Source organism: Chaetura pelagica, unplaced genomic scaffold (genome assembly GCF_000747805.2).
Source record: "Chaetura pelagica isolate M959 unplaced genomic scaffold, ChaPel_1.0 scaffold354, whole genome shotgun sequence".
NCBI classification, from domain to species: domain Eukaryota; kingdom Metazoa; phylum Chordata; class Aves; order Apodiformes; family Apodidae; genus Chaetura; species Chaetura pelagica.
In genome coordinates, this window is record NW_009953299.1 from 1,405,747 (window position 1) to 1,424,066 (window position 18,320).

The window sequence follows — 18,320 nt, forward strand, 5'->3', positions numbered from 1 at the left end:
ATCTGCTGCCGATTCCATGAGCGCAGCCCAGGACTTTCCCAGGACCTGCCCTGCAGCCTCGGTGGTGTCATAAGCATTACTGGGGGTAGTGCCATAGTGGTTTTGCATGTATTTGTACATATTTAATTATTTTCCTTTTCATCATTACTGTTTCACTAAAGCTGTGGAGTTCAGTTTCCAACTCTTAAGTCTCTCTCCTTTATTCTCTTTCCTTTGCCTTCTAGGTAGGGAGAGAGGTTAATAGAGAGCATCTGTGATTTGTTAAATTGCCTGCCCAGTTAAACCTTGACAGGTAAGAAGAAAGGAATTGCTCTTACAAGCAGCTGGGAACAGCACTGCAGAGACAGCTCTGCTTTTTTGCCTTACTGGTCATGATCCTTAGTAGATGATTGCTTGCCACAAAAGTGAAGTAACATGTATCTTTGCTCCAGAATAAGGAAAAACTATCCTTCTCTGTGCTGCCCATGAAAGATGCAGCCACCAAATTCTTTATACCCTATGGCAGTTAATAGCTGCGTCTGCCTGGGTACTTGTCACCTGAAGCTTCTGAACAGGTTTGGCAGAGCACCCAGCTGGCAAGCAGAGCCCCAGAGAGCAGCTTTCCTGTACCCACTCCTTTTGGTTTCAGTGGACGAGGGATCACCTCCTGGCTGGGAGTGCAGGATGAAACAGTGAGTACACTGCAGGGTGTGTGCACAGCATCACAGGGTACCATGAGTTCCTGCTGTATGGTGCCCTGGATGGAGCCAGGACAGCTTGTCTCCTAAGAGAAGGAGCTATCAGGGCTGAGAAGCACTGATCCTGTTGGGTGCATCGACAAGGAGAGCTTGCCATCTGCTGGAAAGCGATCAGCATTGACAGGCAACAGTCTGGCAAGAGCTTTTGGGCGTGTAAGAACAGGGAAAGGGCCTGTGACAGCAGTCCCTGGAGAGCTGGATGGCACCTGGGCTTGCAGGGAGAGGAGGAAGGGCACCCTCTGATGGGAGTAAGCACACAGCAGGCAGTACCAAGCACCAGTCTTGGGCAGATGAGGTCTGACAAACCTCACCGCAGGGTTTTAACATACTACCACTCCCCTTGAGCCCTCCTTGGAGGTACCCATCCTCATTGCAAAGGTAGCAGAAGGGATTAAGTGTTTGTGTGACTAATGTATCTTGACTCATTCACTAGGACAGAGCAGAGAGCTGGCATGGTGGCACCTTGCATCTTCACAGCATGATTTGCCAGTGTGTCCATCGAGCTGTCTGTGTGCTGTTCACAGCTTCTCCCACCACCCCCTACACCAGTGAGACACTTCCCTCCCTTTGACATGTCCTCAGGCTTCAGCCTTTTGTTACATCACCAGCACATCTAGCCTGACAGCCATCAAGCATCATGCCGCTCCCAACTGCACCAGCTCCCAGGAACACACATCCAGATGCAGGGTCCTCAGTTTTCCCAATGAGATTTTATTAATGTCTAGGAGGATATAAGCAGATCTCCAGCACAAGGGATTGAAGAGCTGGTCTACAGACAGGTGGACCAAACCTCCTGTAGCAATACAGGTACCTCTGGGTATAAGTTGTATTAGGACACTGTATGACATTGCTTATGTTATTATTAGAATCATAGAATCATTAAGGTTGGAAGAGACCTTAAAGATCATCAGGTTCCAACCCCCCTGCCATAAGCAGGGAACCCTACCACTAGACCAGGTTGCACAAAACCTCATCCAACCTGGCCTTAAAAACCTCCAGGGCTGGGGCAGCAACAGCCTCCCTGGGCAACCCATTCCAGTTCCTCACCACCCTTATAGTGAAGAATTTCTTCCTAATATCTAACCTGTATCTCCCCTCTCTCAGTTTAAAACCATTACCCCTGTCTTCTCTGATGAAAAAAACCCTGCCCAGTTTTCCTGTAGGCCCCTTTCAAGTACTGGAAGGTGCTATAAGGTCTCCCCAGAGCCTTCTCTTCTCTAGGCTGAATAGCCCCAACTCTCTCACCTTGTCTTCATAGCAGAGGTGCTCCAGGCCTTGGATCATCTTGGTGGCCCTTCTCTGGACCCTTTCCAACAGGTCTGTATCTTTCTTGTGCTGAGGGCCCCAGAACTGTACACAGAACTCCTGGTGGGGTCTGACCAGAGCAGAGGGGCAGAATCATCTATCTCCCTGGTTCTGCTGGCCACATTTCTTTTGATGCAGCTCAGGACACAATTGGCTCTCTGGGCTCTAGCACACACTGGCGGCTCATCAACTACCACCCTTAAGTCCTTCTCCTCAGGACTGCTCTTCAGCCATTCTCCCTCCAGCCTGTATTCATGCCTCAGGTTGTGCCGACCCAGGTGCAGGACCTTGCACTTGGCCTTGTTGAACTTCATGAGGTTGGCACCGGCCCACCTCTCCAGCCTGCCAAGGTCCCTCTGGGTGGCATCCCTTCCCTCTTGGGTGTCAACCACACCACACATTTGGCATCATCTTCAAATTTGCTGAGGATACACTCAATCTCACTGTCCATGTCTCCAACAAAGATATTGAACAGCACTGGTCCCAGTACTGACCCCTGAGGGACACCACTTGTCACTTGCCTCCATTTGGACATTGAGCTATTGACCACAACTCTCTGGGTGCAGCCATCCAGCCAATTTCTTATCCACTGAGTGGTCCATCTGTCAAATCCATGCCTTGTCAGTTTGGAGACGTGTCAACCACACTACACAGCTTGGTATCATCAGCAGATCTTCTGAGGATACACTCAATCTCACTGTCCATATCTCCAACAAAGATGTTAAACAGCACTGGTCCCAGTGCTGACCGGAGGGACACCACTTGTCACCTGCCTCCATTTGGACATTAAGCCATTGACCACAACCCTCTGGGTGTGGCCATCCAGCCAATCTCTTATCCACCGAGTGGTCCATCTGTCAAATCCATGTCTTGTCAGTTTGGAGACCAGGATGTCATGTGGGACAGTGTCAAACACCTTGCACAAATCCAGGTAGATATGTCAGTTGCTCTGCCACCATCCACCATCTCTGTAGCCTTGTTGTAGAAAGCCACCACACTGGTCAGGCATGACTTGCCCTTAGTGAAGCCATGTTGGCTGTCACCAATCACCTCTTTATTTTCCATGTGCCTTAGCAGACTTTCAAGGAGGATCTGCTCCAGGACCTTGCCAGGCACAGAGGTGAGACTGACTGGCCTGTAGTTCCCTGGGTCTTCCTTTTTCCCCTTTTTAAAAATAGGGCCTATGTTCCCTTTTTTTCCAATCAGTGGGAACCTCACCAGACTGCCATTACCTCTCAAATATGATGGACAGAGGCTTAGCAATCACATCCACCAGCTCCCTCAGGACCCATGGGTGAATTCCATCAGGTCCCATAGATTTATGCACCTTCAGGTTCTTTAGATGGTCATGAACCTACTCTACACCTACAGTGGGGGGTAATTAATTCCCCCAGTCCCTGCTTTCACCTTCTGTGGCCTTTCTGTTGAGGTTGGAGCACTTGCCAGAGAAGGATAAAGCAAAGAAGTCATTGAGGACCTCAGCCTTCTCAATATCCCATGTTGCTACATTGCCCGTTTCCTTCAGGAGAGGGCCTACATCCTTAGATGTCCTTTTCTCCCCAACATACCTAAAGAAGCTTTTCTTATTGTTCTTAACATCCCTGGCAAGATTTAATTCAAGCAGGGATTTGGCTCTCCTCACCTGATCCCTAGCTGCCCAAAAGCCACATCAACCCTATTGGCCTGTTGTCCCAATGCTGCACTGGATGAGATGGTGCACAAGAGCAGGAGATTCAGAGAAAGCTTTGTGATATAATCTCCTGATGTAGAAAACACCATGGAAACTTGACAGTGTACAGACTGGGTTCTTGCCCTTTTAATTCCAAAGGCTAAGAAATAACAGTGGCAGCACCAATTGTCTTGATTTCCCTGTATTTCACGACAGGTGAGGCCCAAACTCATTTTAGGTATCAACTTATTTCTGGAAAGTGGCATTTACACATGACTTTTCTTTCCTAGCAGAGCCAGCTGCAAGCCTGCATGTGGTGAGCAGTTTTGGCACATCTGCCAAAGAAGAGGGTGCGGGACCTTCTCCTTCCTCTGGCTCAAGTTCCAGACATATTTCTTCAGCAGCAATATCACTTTAAGTAGCATTTGGTTGCAGGCTCTTACTTCCAAGCCTGCTGTACCTACTAAACCATCTGGTCCAAGTGTTGGTGTCACTTCACTGTAAACCAGATGGTGAAAATGATCCACATTAAAATAAACCAGCAAGACTCCCCCAAAAGAACAGTGTCTCAGGAAAATGATGAAGTAGGAGATACTGAATAAAAATGAGGTAGAAGTAACAGGTAAAGGTAGTGGCCTCAGTCTCTGATGTTTGTTTCTGACTGTTCCTATCAATAGTTCTCCTAATTTAGAGCACTGATGAGAAAATTGCTTTGATGAAGAGAATATCTCCAAACTTCTCTTCCCAAGTTCAGCCTGAATCTTGTGCTCTATTAAGTTTTCTGAAAGTCCCTGAACAAGGGCTTACTTAGACCATGTCTCGTAAGAAAACTTAGTGGAAACCATCAGCTGGGATTTCAGTGTAGGTTTGTGTGAAGCTCCAGGGATACTCCTGTTCTAAGTCTGGTCAGAATCAGATAGCCCCTCAGAAAAATAACAGGTTTTGCAATTCCAGATATGCTTCCAGATCAAAAACGCTCAAACCTATCTAGAGTGAGTCTCCTAAGGTTTTATTTAATAAATTATGAGGAAGGGTAAGAAAAGTTTCAGTCTAGTAATCCTCTAAAGGGGCCAGCAAAATCTAACCTTCGATTAGTGTGAAGATCTTCAAAATCGTTACCATGTCATTCTCTGCTGAGTAGCTCAAAACTGGCAGCCTCTCACAGAGCTCCTCGGCTTTAATTTACACATTACTCCATCTAGTGGCCTAAAGGTTCCAGCTTCCAAGAGCTTAAAACTCTGCCCTGGTACTAACTGGAACTCAAACCTCTGCAGCAGTTTTGCCATCACCACTTTCGCCTCCATCTGTTAAGAAATAAAGCAAACTTATTGTCAGTGACAGCAAATACTTAGTGTATTACATCATGCTGCTTTGTCAGTACAAAGATTTAGAACTTAAATTTTACTCTTAATGCAGTTGATTGAGCTTGGACAGGAAGAACAGTCTCCTGGGACTTCCTAGATTTGAAGACAACCAGCAGGCACAAAGATCTGACCCTGCGTTCATGTTTTAACCGTGTTTTGGAAATCAGAGGTAAAACCAAACAAATTAACCTTAAGATTTTGAGCACTGGTGCTTAAATGAACTCAACAGCACAGACCCAAAGAGCTGGCCTCCTACTGTCATTCTGAAATACTCTTTACCATGTTCAGGTAAACACATACTTCATTAGATTGTTGCTCCCATCCATGAAGCCCCATCCTCATCTTCTCAGTGCCAGTCCTGGCTTGTGCCCTTCTGCCAGCTGTTTTCCCTGCCTTGACTCTGCCAGATGCAGACACAGGATGGTTTCTAAGAGCCCCTGCACACCATCCTTGGCTGGCAAAGGGATGTTGACTGTGATTCTCATTAAGCGGTTTGGATCCAAGTAGGGTGACCCAGGACAAGTTAAAGGGAGAGCATCATTCTGTCACCTTGACTGCATTTGGCCACAGGTGATGTGGGACTAGTCTGGTACATGTAGATCTGCTCATGTGACAGCATTTGGGAGACATGCCCTGTCACAGGCATGGTGGGGTCTTCCCTCTAAAGAGAAGAGGGTCCACTGCACCATCAGTGTGGCCCTTGGTCCCCCACCACCTGCCATAGCCAGCACTTCCTGAGCTGGCCCAGTGCTTGCTACAAAGCATCATTCCAGGCCTCTGCTTACCTGTGCAAATGCCTGCCCGATGCAGGATCTGGGGCCCAGAGAGAATGGAAAATAGCAGTAATATGGCCTGCAAAGAAAAATGTTCAAATCTGTCATTCTGATGGCTTGGATTTACAGAAAAACACAAGTATTTCATCACAGTAGCAAGGAAATGGTCCAAATATCACCTCACCTACCTGACTTGTTAAGACAAGTATCTACAAATCAACTTGGGGTTTTTTGCTTCAAAGCAACAATACAGCTCTGCAGCAAGTTTCCTCATCAGCTCTGCTGACTACATAGCTCAGCTCACCGAGCTGCTTTGGTGTGTGCAAACCTTATTTCAAAGCTCAATGTCAAGGGTGCTCTAAATGCTCCCCAACCCATCATGGGGACATAATGATCCACCCAATTATTGCTCCTTTGGACAGCTCTGAATCATGTGAGTGAGGGGGCATTTTGTTCAGGAGACCAGACTAACTCAAGGCTGTATCTAGATGTAGTTAGATGCAGGGATCAGGACCAACTGTTCAGGTCACTGGTCCCTCCTGCCCACATGGTTGAGGAGGATCTTCTATCCCTTGGCTCCTTCTGTAATGCAGAGACACTTCAACATCCTGGGGCCACAGCTGCCCTGCAATGTCTGTATTGCATTAAAGCAAATGGTTTTGGCCCAACACTTTTTTGTTTACTTCAATATAAGCAATAAATGACATTGGCTCTGGTCTTTACTTTTAAGGTATTGTGTGGTATAAAGAACTTCTGAACAAAATCTGCACATTGTTGTTACCTATATGGACTTGGATAAGGCTTTAGTGTTACACATACTGGAATGAAAAACAGTTTTATTCTACTTTCTTCCCCTAGAAATTTCTCCCTGTAATGGTTCCTTATTACATATTTAATAACCTGAGAGTAAAAAGAAACTCACTTAGGTGCATCTTTGCTAAATCGGTCTGGATCGAAAGTCAGTGGATCCTTGAAATACTTTTCCATCCTTCCCATTATATAAGTGCTGAACTGTCAGGAAAGAGTTTATTTGTGTTAGTCAGGAGCAGCAGACTGAAACTGCCTCTTTGCTGTCACATGTTGAAAATCTTAACTGCCCTTCGCTCCCCAGGCAAAAACAATCCAGAATCCCAATTCATACCCCAGTTTTGGCTAAAATTTCAGAGAGGCCAGTAGAAACATGCCCAGGGAGGGTTTGGCCTTCTGATACCACAGACAGATTACATTTGGATCAACTGCAGCAGCTAAAAGCTACTACTTGTGGACGGGACTCACAAAAAGCGTGGTGTTTGCAGGAATTCTGATGCCATCGATGACGTGCTCCTTCTTCAACCAGCGTAAGGTGCCTGGGACAGGTGGGTACAGCCGCAGAGATTCCTTCAGAACCTGTGTCAGTGAAAAGCACAAAAGGTCAGTTAGCTAATACAGTGTAGGAAGCGGAAATAAAATTCATCTCTTTCCTACAGCTTTTCATTTTGGTTGAATGGGAGCTTCTGAGTTGTGGAACTGATGCTGGTCTATCTGCCTTGGGTGCCTGTGGGCAAAATATACGGCCAAGTCAGCTCCTTCAGGCCTCGTTCTATCTTACAAATGGTAAAGCACAGAGAAAAAGCAGCAAAAACCACAAGAGGGACCATGCTTTGAACAGATCTAACACCTCCAGTCAGGTCAACGACTATGTGAAAAAATACTGGGAAAGAAATTCAGAGGGAATATCTAAGAGTGAAGCCTCAGGCCTCCAATGAGCAGTTCTTGGCACCAGCTGCTACAAGGATGGGTGGTCGCTCCCACCTCCTTCCCGCTCTCAGGACCTCACTCCCGCTCCTGCCTTTGTCCTGCTTCTGCTGCTTGGGGAACTGAGCCAGTTCAGAGCATCAAAACGATAAAAAAAGATCTGGCAAAGGAAAATGAATAGGGAACAGCGAGAAAAAAATGGGATCAGAACATTTCTTTTGGTGGCAGTGAGCTGTGAGAATGGCTTATTTTATCAAAGTGAAACCTAATTAGCAGCACACATTAGCATCGCACTGCAAATGCAATTAACATTGTGGATGCACGAGTGGATTAATGAAAAAGAAGTATGGACAAAAGGATTCAGAATTGCCTGAGAACAGGAGAGTAGTCCCGTGGTCTCTGATACTCCAGTGATGGACTGGCTCTGAGGAAGGGTGACTGTAATTTTGGTTGTACAGATCCAAGTTTGTTCTGTTAAATAAACAGTCTGCTTTGAGAGGCTCTCATGTGATCTGTCTTGAAACTGAAAGGCTTAGATACCTCATCCTAATTGGAGTGGCGTAATTGTGATGGTGTTTGGAAAAGCCTAAGGAAACCTGCTGATTTCTGTAATCACACAGAGATGCCTTTTCCTTATGAGAAATACAGCTTTGAAATCTATCTGCTGTGCAAGCACACTGATTTGTAGGATGGGATATGGCAAATGGTAAAACACCACCAGTCACCTCGACAGGGCAGTTTAAGAGAAGAATGATTACGGCAGACTAAAAAAGTCACAGGGAATTAAAGCAGGGAGAATAGCTGCCAGGGCCACGATTCAGCCTCTCCTCAGGGCTACTAGTGTCCCCCACCTTGTAAAATAGGATACACAACACAAATGCTGGAGATTAGCCAAGGCCTGGCTTTGCAGTTCATTACCAACTATACCCAAGTCCACTTTTAGGACCAAAGTTTTCTCACACACACCCCCCCACATGACTGAAGAGGGTTTCAAATCTGAATAATAAAAATATTGCAATTGCCAAAAATAGCCATTATTTTTTGATGTTCTCAACTCCCACTAAGTCTATGGCACATGGTGAGATCATAGCTGGAAATGCTTTAACAATAATAAAAAAAAAATAAGAGTTATGAGGTTGGGAAGTGCCTGGGACTCACACACAGGTTGGGCTTGAAGTTGCAAACCCTTCTTAAAACACAACTATGGTTTCAGCTTCAACAGGCAGGCATTAAGCAACTCCACTCTAGCTCCCAGCCTGGTAGTAATTAAAGAAAGCAGTGAAGGAATCATGTGGGATTTTGGAAAGAAATTGAAGAAGCATCCTTCCCAACAGGGCTGGGCTGCCACAAACAGCTCATGACACCTGCCTGCTGACACTCTTTGGACAAACACTGTCAGGATCCAATATTAGCATTGCTCTTGAAATTTACAACTGTAGCACTCCTCTTGGAAGTTCCATGAGATGGCAGGAGTGCTACCAAACAGCTCTGACTGGTATTTTACCCCACTTCTACAGTACCTGTGATAAGTATGTGAGTTTGCCAAGATCCTCATAGTCAATGTCTCTCTTGGCACCAAGAACTTCATCCACTTCGGCCTGAAGTCTGCAGTTAAATTAAAAACTGTTAGTTGCAGACACTCAGTTCTTGCTAGGCAAGTTGACAAATTACACTTTTTTTTCATTTTCCAGACACTGAGTTGGACTTGGACTCCCATCCTCAGGCAACATGCCTACTGATTATCAACCAGCCTGCCTGAACCTGTGCCTCATATCAGGATGGAGCAATGTCCCTACAGTGCAACCAAATCAGGCAGAACTCAGGACCAGCTTTGTATAAAGGCTTTGAAAAAAATCACTTAGATGGATTTGAAGTAATTAATCTTAAGTTTTAAAAAAAAAAAAAAAAAAATCTATTTGGACTATGAAACTGTATTTAGGATGGGAGGTTAGAATTTATTGGAAATTGATCTTAGCCTTTAAATAATTATTATAATTAAGTTCACCTTGAAATTAACAGCAAGTTGGGTTTGCAAACTAGATTGCATGTACCTTTCCAGTATTTCAGGATGCTGACCCAGTGCCATTACTGTAAATGCCAACTGATTGGCAGTAGTCTCATGACCTAAAAACACACCCAAAAAAAGGTTTAAAGGTTAATATGAAATAATATAGTATGAGATGGCATACTAGTGTGACTGTGAACAGGAAACTTTAAACATCAATCCCCAAATGCTTAATATCCAGTACATTTTAATTTAAAGAAAACACTACAAGAGATGTAAATTCTACATAAGGAACATTCACAGATGACAAGAACAATACAAGCTGTCTTGCTCAACTCCAACCTGCAGTGGCTGCACATAGCACCTAGTCGTTATGAGCTCCCCAACAGAAGGGCCAATGAGGCTCAGTATTTGCCTTATTATCATTGCGGGACACACAGTCCGGCTGGGAAGCAACCATTTACTGGTTTTATGGGAAAAACAGGGCTTCTGATAATCTTTCTTTGAAATGGCTGGTTTAAGTGGGTAGTTTTCATTTCATCATGGACAGGCATATGTACAATTTTGAAGCATTACAGAAAGCAGACTTCCACAAAGATGTCATTTTTGTGAAAAAACAAAGTCAGTTTTGTGAAAGAACAGTGTTTTGACCTCATCCTCTTAGGAACTTAAATACCCCTGGTCCTGAAAAATTGATCCTTCTATATTGTTTGCCTCATGTTTCATCTAAGCCCCTGATTTTTTGACAGTGCCCTCTCCTTCCAACCACTGACTAATGCTCTTAAGGCAAGAATGGCATTTAACTGTGTGGGTGAAGTGACACAAAGACAGGTGGAATACATTACAGATGCTTTCAGTGGGGTTTAGCAGGATCTGCAAGGAAGAGTCACAACCCCCTGAGGAACATCCTTGCACCCCAGCAGGCAGTGCTGCCCTCTGCGCTGCAGGCTGGAAACTGCTGGCCTGGCATTATTGCTGGGTTGGTAAGACTGAAGGAGGACAAAGTATAATTTGGCTATGAGAAAACCAAGAGCTCTCTTCAGACCACACCCAGCTGGTTCTACGCCAGTGTAATGCAGCTGTCTTCCAACCAAGTGACTCCTGATTACAGCAGCATCACATGGAGTGAAAAAGGACATTAATCATGACCCTACAGATGGCCCAAGTACAGCTTCCTACATGACATACCCAAATGTTAAAACAGCTACCAACCTGCAACAAAGAAAGTGATAAAGTTATCAATAATGTTTTCATCATCTCTAGTTTCCTCCAGAGCTGTCAAGGGAGAAAAGCAAAGAAGATTAGAAAACATGTCCATGTCCCAGGTGGAACAGCCAGAATGCTTTTCCCTGCTTAGCAAATTTTGTCTCAGGTGACATCAGGAGGGGATGCTGACCAGAAAACTCAGAAGGGACTTGCAACCAGTATTTGATCCAACACACAGAAATGGGCAATTTTCAAAGCAACTCTCACTAACTTCAGAGTGAAAAAACCCTCCTGAAGACATCACAGGATCAAAGTTCAGATCCCCAAAGTAAGCCTCCCCAGATCTCACAGCAAAACATGACACAGATAAATTAGTTCCAATAGCAACATGTCCCCTACCATCTCCTTTCAGTATCTGTGTAAGAATATCCAGTGTGGCTTCCTTCCCATTCTGGATTGCCTCTCTCCTCTGGTCAATGCACTCCTTCCCCACACGCCGCAGCAGCCTCACGCTCTCCTTCACCTCCCTGACCAGCTTCTGTTTCCCTGGCATGTACTGAACATAAAGTTTTTAGTCTTTTTATTCACCTTGTTGGTAAAAAATGTTGCCAAGTGTTACTTTTCAAGTGAGCACCTTGTTTTCTGCTAAATTACATTTGTCACAAAAACATCAGCTCTTCATGGAACAAAGTGAACACCCCCAAGGGTGATGGGTTTGGGCTGAAATGAGAAATACTCCAATTTGGGCATGCTGATGTCTCACCTTGTCAGAGCTGATATTCTTGAGCACTGTGAGCAAAATTCCTCGTATCTCCATGGAGAGAAACTGCAGCATGTGATACAGAATCTCTCCTCTGGGCCCAAAAAGGAAAACAGGAGCTCTAAACACCTGAACTACAGCTCTCATGAGAAACTGCAGAATGATTTTTAACTTAACTATTTCAGATTACATCCCTAATTTCCTAGTATATGAATTCTGGTTGAAAAAAAAGAAAAAATATTATAAGAAAGTTCAAATTTCTTCCTGAGTGAAGGCTGCCATTCTTCTTGGACAAATGGCAAAAAATTCAGTTTTTGCAGTGATGGATATGAAAGTGTAAAAATACATGAGATCATGTGCATAGGGGAAGAGAAGGCAGTAAGACAGAAAGGAAGCATTAAATATTAATGCTACTTTTGCAAGTGTTTTAAAGCACTAATTAATTGTAGCTCAATGAACACTGGAGGTTAAGAGCCACTGATAAGCCTTTCCTTGCCATACATGGACCCTGCCCAGCTTCAGCCCACTCAGGGCAGGAACAGGGGCTCCAGCTGGGCATGAGAAGAGAGGACTCGAGTGAGGTGCATACAGACCCGTATGAAGGGGATACGCTGCTTGGTCATTCCCTCCAAAACCATGGTCACAGCATGAGGGAAAGGCGTCTGGTCATCGCTCAGTGCGTTTAGTTCCATGCCAAAGGCTACCTGAGAAGTGGGAGAGAAAAAGGCAGCAACACACTGCATCCTCCTGGCTCCCTGGGGTTGGGTGAAAGATTTTTTCCCTAAAAATACCTGAGGAGACATCCTGCCTTGGAGGAGGTCATGAGGGAAAGTTAGTGTCTATATTATGCTTCCTCCTTATTTGGAGGGTTAATAATTTACTGTTACTTTCCATTCACCTCAAACTGCTTTGCATAGAGAAGGGAAAAGCCAGCATAAAGCAATTTCATGCTGACATATAATGGTAATAATACAACATCCACACATGAACAGATACCGGTGTTGCCCTTTTGGCAAGAAGGGGTGGAAGGCACAAGGCTGTAAGAGCCTTGGGAGCAAAGGGCTCCCCATCCTGGAGGCCACACCTAGGCTGTGCAGACCCTTCCCTAACTGCCTCTTCCTATGGCTCAGCCCAAATGGTTTCTTCAGCTCATCTGGCACTGATGGTTAAAGGTGTTGTTCCCTGACTCCGACTGCTGATCTCTTCCTGCTACTAGTACCCATTACTTCCACTCTTTCCTGGCAGTCGCAGAGGAAACAAGAAAGCAGACAGCTGGTACCTTTGCAATGATATCCATAGTCACTCGGTTCATCATCGTCAGCATGCTAAACTCTTTTTTTCCATCTGCCTTTTCCTCTAGTTTCTCCATCAGCTCCTCTGCTTTTTCATTAAAAGTTTCCATCAGACCAATCAGGTAGCTGAACAATCAATAAAAATGAGTGATGGGGGCTCTGGAGAGGACACTGTTGCTCAGGCAAAATTATTTTCAATTGAAAATTGTAAAGGACTCTTGTTTTTTTAAATTTATAATAATTTGGCCTTAATACTTTAAAAAGCAAACAGATAAAATGAGTTAAATTCTTCTTACAGCTGTCCTGCTCCATCCTGCCATGTAAACAACGGCTGTCATGGCAAAGGGCTTTGGTCTGGGTGTCCCAAGGCAAACAGACTTTATCTTCACATCCTCAATGCAAAGCACTGAGGTACACACAAGCAAATGAGACCAATCCTCTGCTTATCAATCACACCGTATCTCCCATGGGGAAATCACTCAGGTGAATCATGAGGCTTGCCCACATCAAATTTCTGAGGTCTGGGACCTTTCTGCCATCACTGAGCTCATGTGGGTGCCAGTCCCACATGGCAAGACTGCTCAAATTATACTTGCCCTGGAAAAGGCACATTGGACTAAATGATTTTGTCACAATTTTTTTTCCTCTTTCTATATATCAAGTAATGGATCAATGACAGAGAGAATAATGAAAATATACTAGAAACAACAGCTCTGCCATCACAGAGATATTTGCCTTACGTTCGGCTGAAAGCTGGATCCATTATCCTCCGCTGCTTGTGCCAATGCTCGTGGTCGCAAACAGTTACCAAGCCATTTCCTATAAATCTAGCATTTAGGAACACAAAGAACAGTTTTCAGCAAGGGAGCCAACCAAACTCTGTGTAGTCACGAAGATAACTCTTCCACACCTACTTTCTTCTATTCTTCCTGTGTGCAGGGAGTATTGGGCTGCTTGGAGTACACAGTCATTGCATCACTGTGGACAATGACTGGACCGCAGATACGTTTTGGCTGGCAGGTGTTAACTGCTGATCCAAGTAAGGTGCTGGTTTGTGACAGCTGTTATACAAATGATTACTCTAATAACTGGATTATTTATTTTTTTTTACATCTTTAGGCTAACAGAGAAAAATCCTCATTTTTGTTATTGAGCTTAGAAGTTAGAAACTCCCATACATTAAGGAGTAATTCAGTGCCCTAAAATCTATGTGAGAAGTTTAATAATGATCTTGAGCAAACTATTCTGAGACAAACTGAACATCAACGGGGGGGGGAAATATATGATGAAGGTAAAAAAAAGAAATCCAACATAACCTCCTCCCGGACTAGGAAGACATCTGTCTTGACACATAATTTAGTAGGTACATGTTGCTCATGTAAGTCTGGAAATAGTCATCAAACCCAACATTAAGGTAAATGGTCTGAGTCAAATAATGTCATAGATATGATACTTTATCTTTCACCTATTTTCAGATCACAATGGTCTCAGATGGGTTTTGCCTACCTCTCACCAAATAAGTTGCAGATACGACCATAAATCAGCCGATCCTTTGGGTACTGAGGTGACATCAAGAACTCCTAAAATCAAATCTCAGGTCAGTGAATAGCAAGTGCAACCCGTTTCCCAGACAAAACATAAAAAGGCACTCACACATTCCCTCTTTTCCTCCTGTAGCAATAGTCTGAAGACTAGATGAATTATTTGGTGTGCCCTGATTCCCCAGTTCCTGTGCTGCTAGCTTGTTTTGCATGCCTCTAGCACTTTTAGCCCAGTGACCCGAAATCTCACTCTACAGTTATTGCAAAGTTTTAGAGAAAGACATTAAGCCCCTTGTGCCTTGCCCGTTTGAGATAAAGCTCTTGCAGAGAGGCTGCTTTTCAGAAATGGTGGATGCTTGGTCTATCTGCTGTTTAAATAAAGGAACAAACTAAATCAACTGGTCAAGAAAGAAAATACATCAGGACAACCCTGAGAGCAGAGCACCTTATCCTCCTAACCTGGCCAGAGCTGCCCCCTCCACAGGCACAGGCTGGCTGCACTGCGATGCCCTCAACATCAGGCACCAATCCTCTCTTTCTGGAGGGATAGGCTGATCCCCACAGTTGATTTGGATTTACTTTGAAGTACCTTCACTCCTTCAGGACTCAGAATCATTATTGACACTCTGTGAAAGGCATTAAACCGTACAATAGGTCCGTATTTCTCTGCCCTACAAGAATGGGAAAAAAACAGAATTATGGTACAAACAACCAACATGTAACAGTTTGGATATAATAACCTCAAAGGATCAAAGCAGCACTGGGAACTACTGCAGTTTTCAGCAATTAAGAAAAGAACAGTGATATCCCTCTCTAGTTCATCTACCAACCTTATGATTGATGCTAAATATGTAATTCATGGCCTCTGTGCCTTCATTTCCCTATTGGTGCTACAAGGCTATCCCATTTGGTGTTACTGATGTGTCTCAACTTACCAGTGCAGGAAGAGATCATGCATAAACTCCTGCTTCCTCAGCATTCTCCAGAAGATTGGCAGATGACCAAAGAAAAAGCTGCAGAAAATGAAGATGAAGCTTGTCACAAGGATGCAAACAAAGGGCTTTGTATGGATTACAATCTTTGTTGCTCAGTGATGCAATACAAGTGTTACTCATATTTTCCTCCTTGTAAGGAAAGATAAAAATAACACCTGGCTGTGGCAATGCCCAACCCTCACATGGGTAAACTGGGGACCAGGGTCAGGCTGGTGCCCTCCCACATCAGGAAGACCAGTGCAGAAATACAGGACAAGATCTTTTTTTGCTGCTCTATTATAGGAGATGTTTGGGCCTGGAGGGGGCTCCCAGCAAATTGCTTTGCTCTTTGCCTCACTGACTGAATCTCCACTGCAACTACTACATTTCTGTAAATGCAACAGACATTTGTCCTAAATATTCTTTAATACATTCTCAGGCCTGATGAGCATGACTTTGGTTCTGTCAGTGGAGTTAAATTGAGCAAAATTAGGAAGATTCTCTTGTCTAAAGCCATGTCACCTCGAATGCTGAAACAGACAAATAAACAAACAAAACAAGCCCAGAAGACTAATCACTGGTTAATATGGAAATTGTGGAAATGAATAAAAGGGGTTAACTCTTAAAATACAATAGCTGTACTAAAAAATTAAAGATCAATCACTTCCTTTGGCTGTGAGTAGGAAATTCCCACTAGTTTTGCGTAAATCTGGAGGAAGACTTGGCCAGGCTCCTCTCTAAGTGAAGCAAGCTGAGCTTGAGATCTGTTTTCCATTTGAGAGACAGACAGCCATGCTATCATCCTTTTCAGTACAAACAAGTTACAAGGAAAAACAGGCTCTTAGTTTATTTCTGTTGGACCCAGGAGGCGATTAAAATAACAAGCACTCAATAAAGTAACCCAACATCTACAGAAACTTTTATCCGTCACTTTTCTGATTTCTGCACTGTAACTGCACTCCAAAAAACATCTAAAAGCCCCAAATGCAACAGATGAGTCCTTTGTTAGCTAAAGGTCTGGAAACCACTATCTGCAGCACATGAAGCAAGGTTCCACTCATGGCTCCTCTTGTGTAACACATCAGTCCTGAAGAGATTGTTTTTCCTCTCCTGTCCTACCACCACCCAATTAAGCCAGGCATTAAAACAGACCTAAAACATGAATCCACTAATGAACAGTCCCAATTACTTAGTGCATGCCATGAAAAAAAACTAAGCAAGGCCTTGATTTGGGTTGTATAACTATGTGACGGTATCATCTGAAAACATGTATTTGCAAATAAATCCCTTTTGTCTATTTCTTGCTATTACATCTTCAAAGGTTTGCTTTATATTGAACAGATGACACCCATCCTTCAGAGGTGAGCCATTCATGCAGTAAAAATGACACAAAGCCACTAGGACTCACTTTTCCAGCTTGTCCTGCACAAGTCTCCTTATGAGAGGAGCCCAGGATATATCAGCCCAGGATATCAAGGGTGTTAATCTTGTCATCATGCAGCCATAAGACCTTAGACAAAGTCCAAGACGTTGAAAAGATCCTGCTGTACTTCATTGTAAAACAAGGCTTCCTTATGCTTTTATCAAAGGGAGCCAAGGGCAAAGGGAAAGTAATGCATAATGCCTTGGAATTATACAGGCTGTGGGCAGGCTGGGGAGTAGATCTGCTGTCCACAAGCTGGGAGCTGGTCCCACTGGGCAGCAAGCTGGACACAAGCTAGCCTTTGGTTTTGGTGCTGCTCTTCTCTAGATAGCTAGATACAGTCACAGCTGAGAAGTGTTTAGATTTTGATTAATTCATTTCAGAACAATTCAGGTTGGCAAGGACATCTGGAGGCCACCAATCCAGGCAATGTCAGAGCATTACACAGCTCAGGGCCTCACACAGTCCCTTGTGCCAGTGTTTGAGAACCCTCATGGTGAAGGTGTTTGCCTTACACCTAACTGGGATTTATCTTGAGACAACTTGCAACTGTTGACCTTTGTCCTTCATTTTGCAACTCCAAAAAGAGTCTGGCTCCATGTTCTCATAACCACCCCATTAGGTAGCTAAATACCACCAGTGGATCCCCCTCCTCCACCTAAAACAAACCCAGCTCTCAGCCCCCCAGGCACCCAGGCTGCCCTCCACTGGACTTGCTCCAACATTGTCAATGTCATTCTTGTGGTGCCCATCACCATGCACAGCACCTGGCTTTATGTTTTTGGCAGTTTTTTTAATATAAATGACAGAGCTGGATTTGATTTTCCTTACCTTGGACATATAAGAGTCAAGTGTCTGTGCAACACGTACTGAGATGCGGGTTACAGACTGTCTTTGAAAACTTATACTTTTGAAAAGCTATCAAGTAGTGTAGGTGGAAGCTTGCATACGTCATGTGAGCCCAGACACCCTTCCAGGGAAGGATCCTAGGCTGATCATCAACATCAAGCCTCAAACCCTGAAGAAGGGACAAAAAAGCAGCCACAGGTTTTCTCAAGCCGCCACGACTCCAGGGTGTTACTTCACATCTCTAAACGAAACTAAGGACAAGCAGGTTCTGGTATGACAAGATCCATCCTCTCCCTAATCTTCGTATCTTACCCCGACCGCACACGTAGGGCTGACACGTGGAGTTGGGCAGCCAAGCTTCGTGTCCCGGTAGGACTGACCGTGCGCAGGGCAGCGCTGGCGCGGTGCCTCCTTACAGAGCATGTGCACCAGAGGGCTGAGCGGGGAGCCCGCACACTCCTGGAAGAACCTGTCTCCTTGTGACAGCACTGCCACGGCTGGCAGCCTTCTCACCGCACTCCACGACTTACGACATCTTTTTGGCACAAACCCGGCTCAGGAGGGGCAGCAGGGAAGGTGCCTGCCGGAGTCAGTGCCCGTGTGACCCCGGGAGCTGTGCGGACGGGCGGGCTGGGCCGCTGCAGCGCAGAAAGCCCCGCCTTCAGTGGCCGGGGGGCGCGGCGGGCCC

At 44.7% G+C, this 18,320-nt stretch overlaps 1 protein-coding gene across 1 annotated transcript; it reads right to left on the reverse strand.

The window, feature by feature from the left end:
- Positions 1-4,853: 4,853 nt before the first annotated feature.
- Positions 4,854-18,167, reverse strand: LOC104389078 (cholesterol 24-hydroxylase). Its single transcript, XM_009998032.1, has 15 exons — positions 18,163-18,167; positions 15,322-15,399; positions 14,976-15,057; positions 14,352-14,425; positions 13,586-13,672; positions 12,833-12,971; positions 12,147-12,257; positions 11,193-11,349; positions 10,800-10,862; positions 9,634-9,706; positions 9,103-9,187; positions 7,124-7,234; positions 6,771-6,859; positions 5,861-5,927; positions 4,854-5,015 (listed from the first exon to the last, which is right to left on the reverse strand). Exons 1-15 carry the CDS (start codon positions 18,165-18,167, stop codon positions 4,854-4,856), a joined length of 1,383 nt encoding a protein of 460 aa, XP_009996334.1.
- Positions 18,168-18,320: the final 153 nt, after the last annotated feature.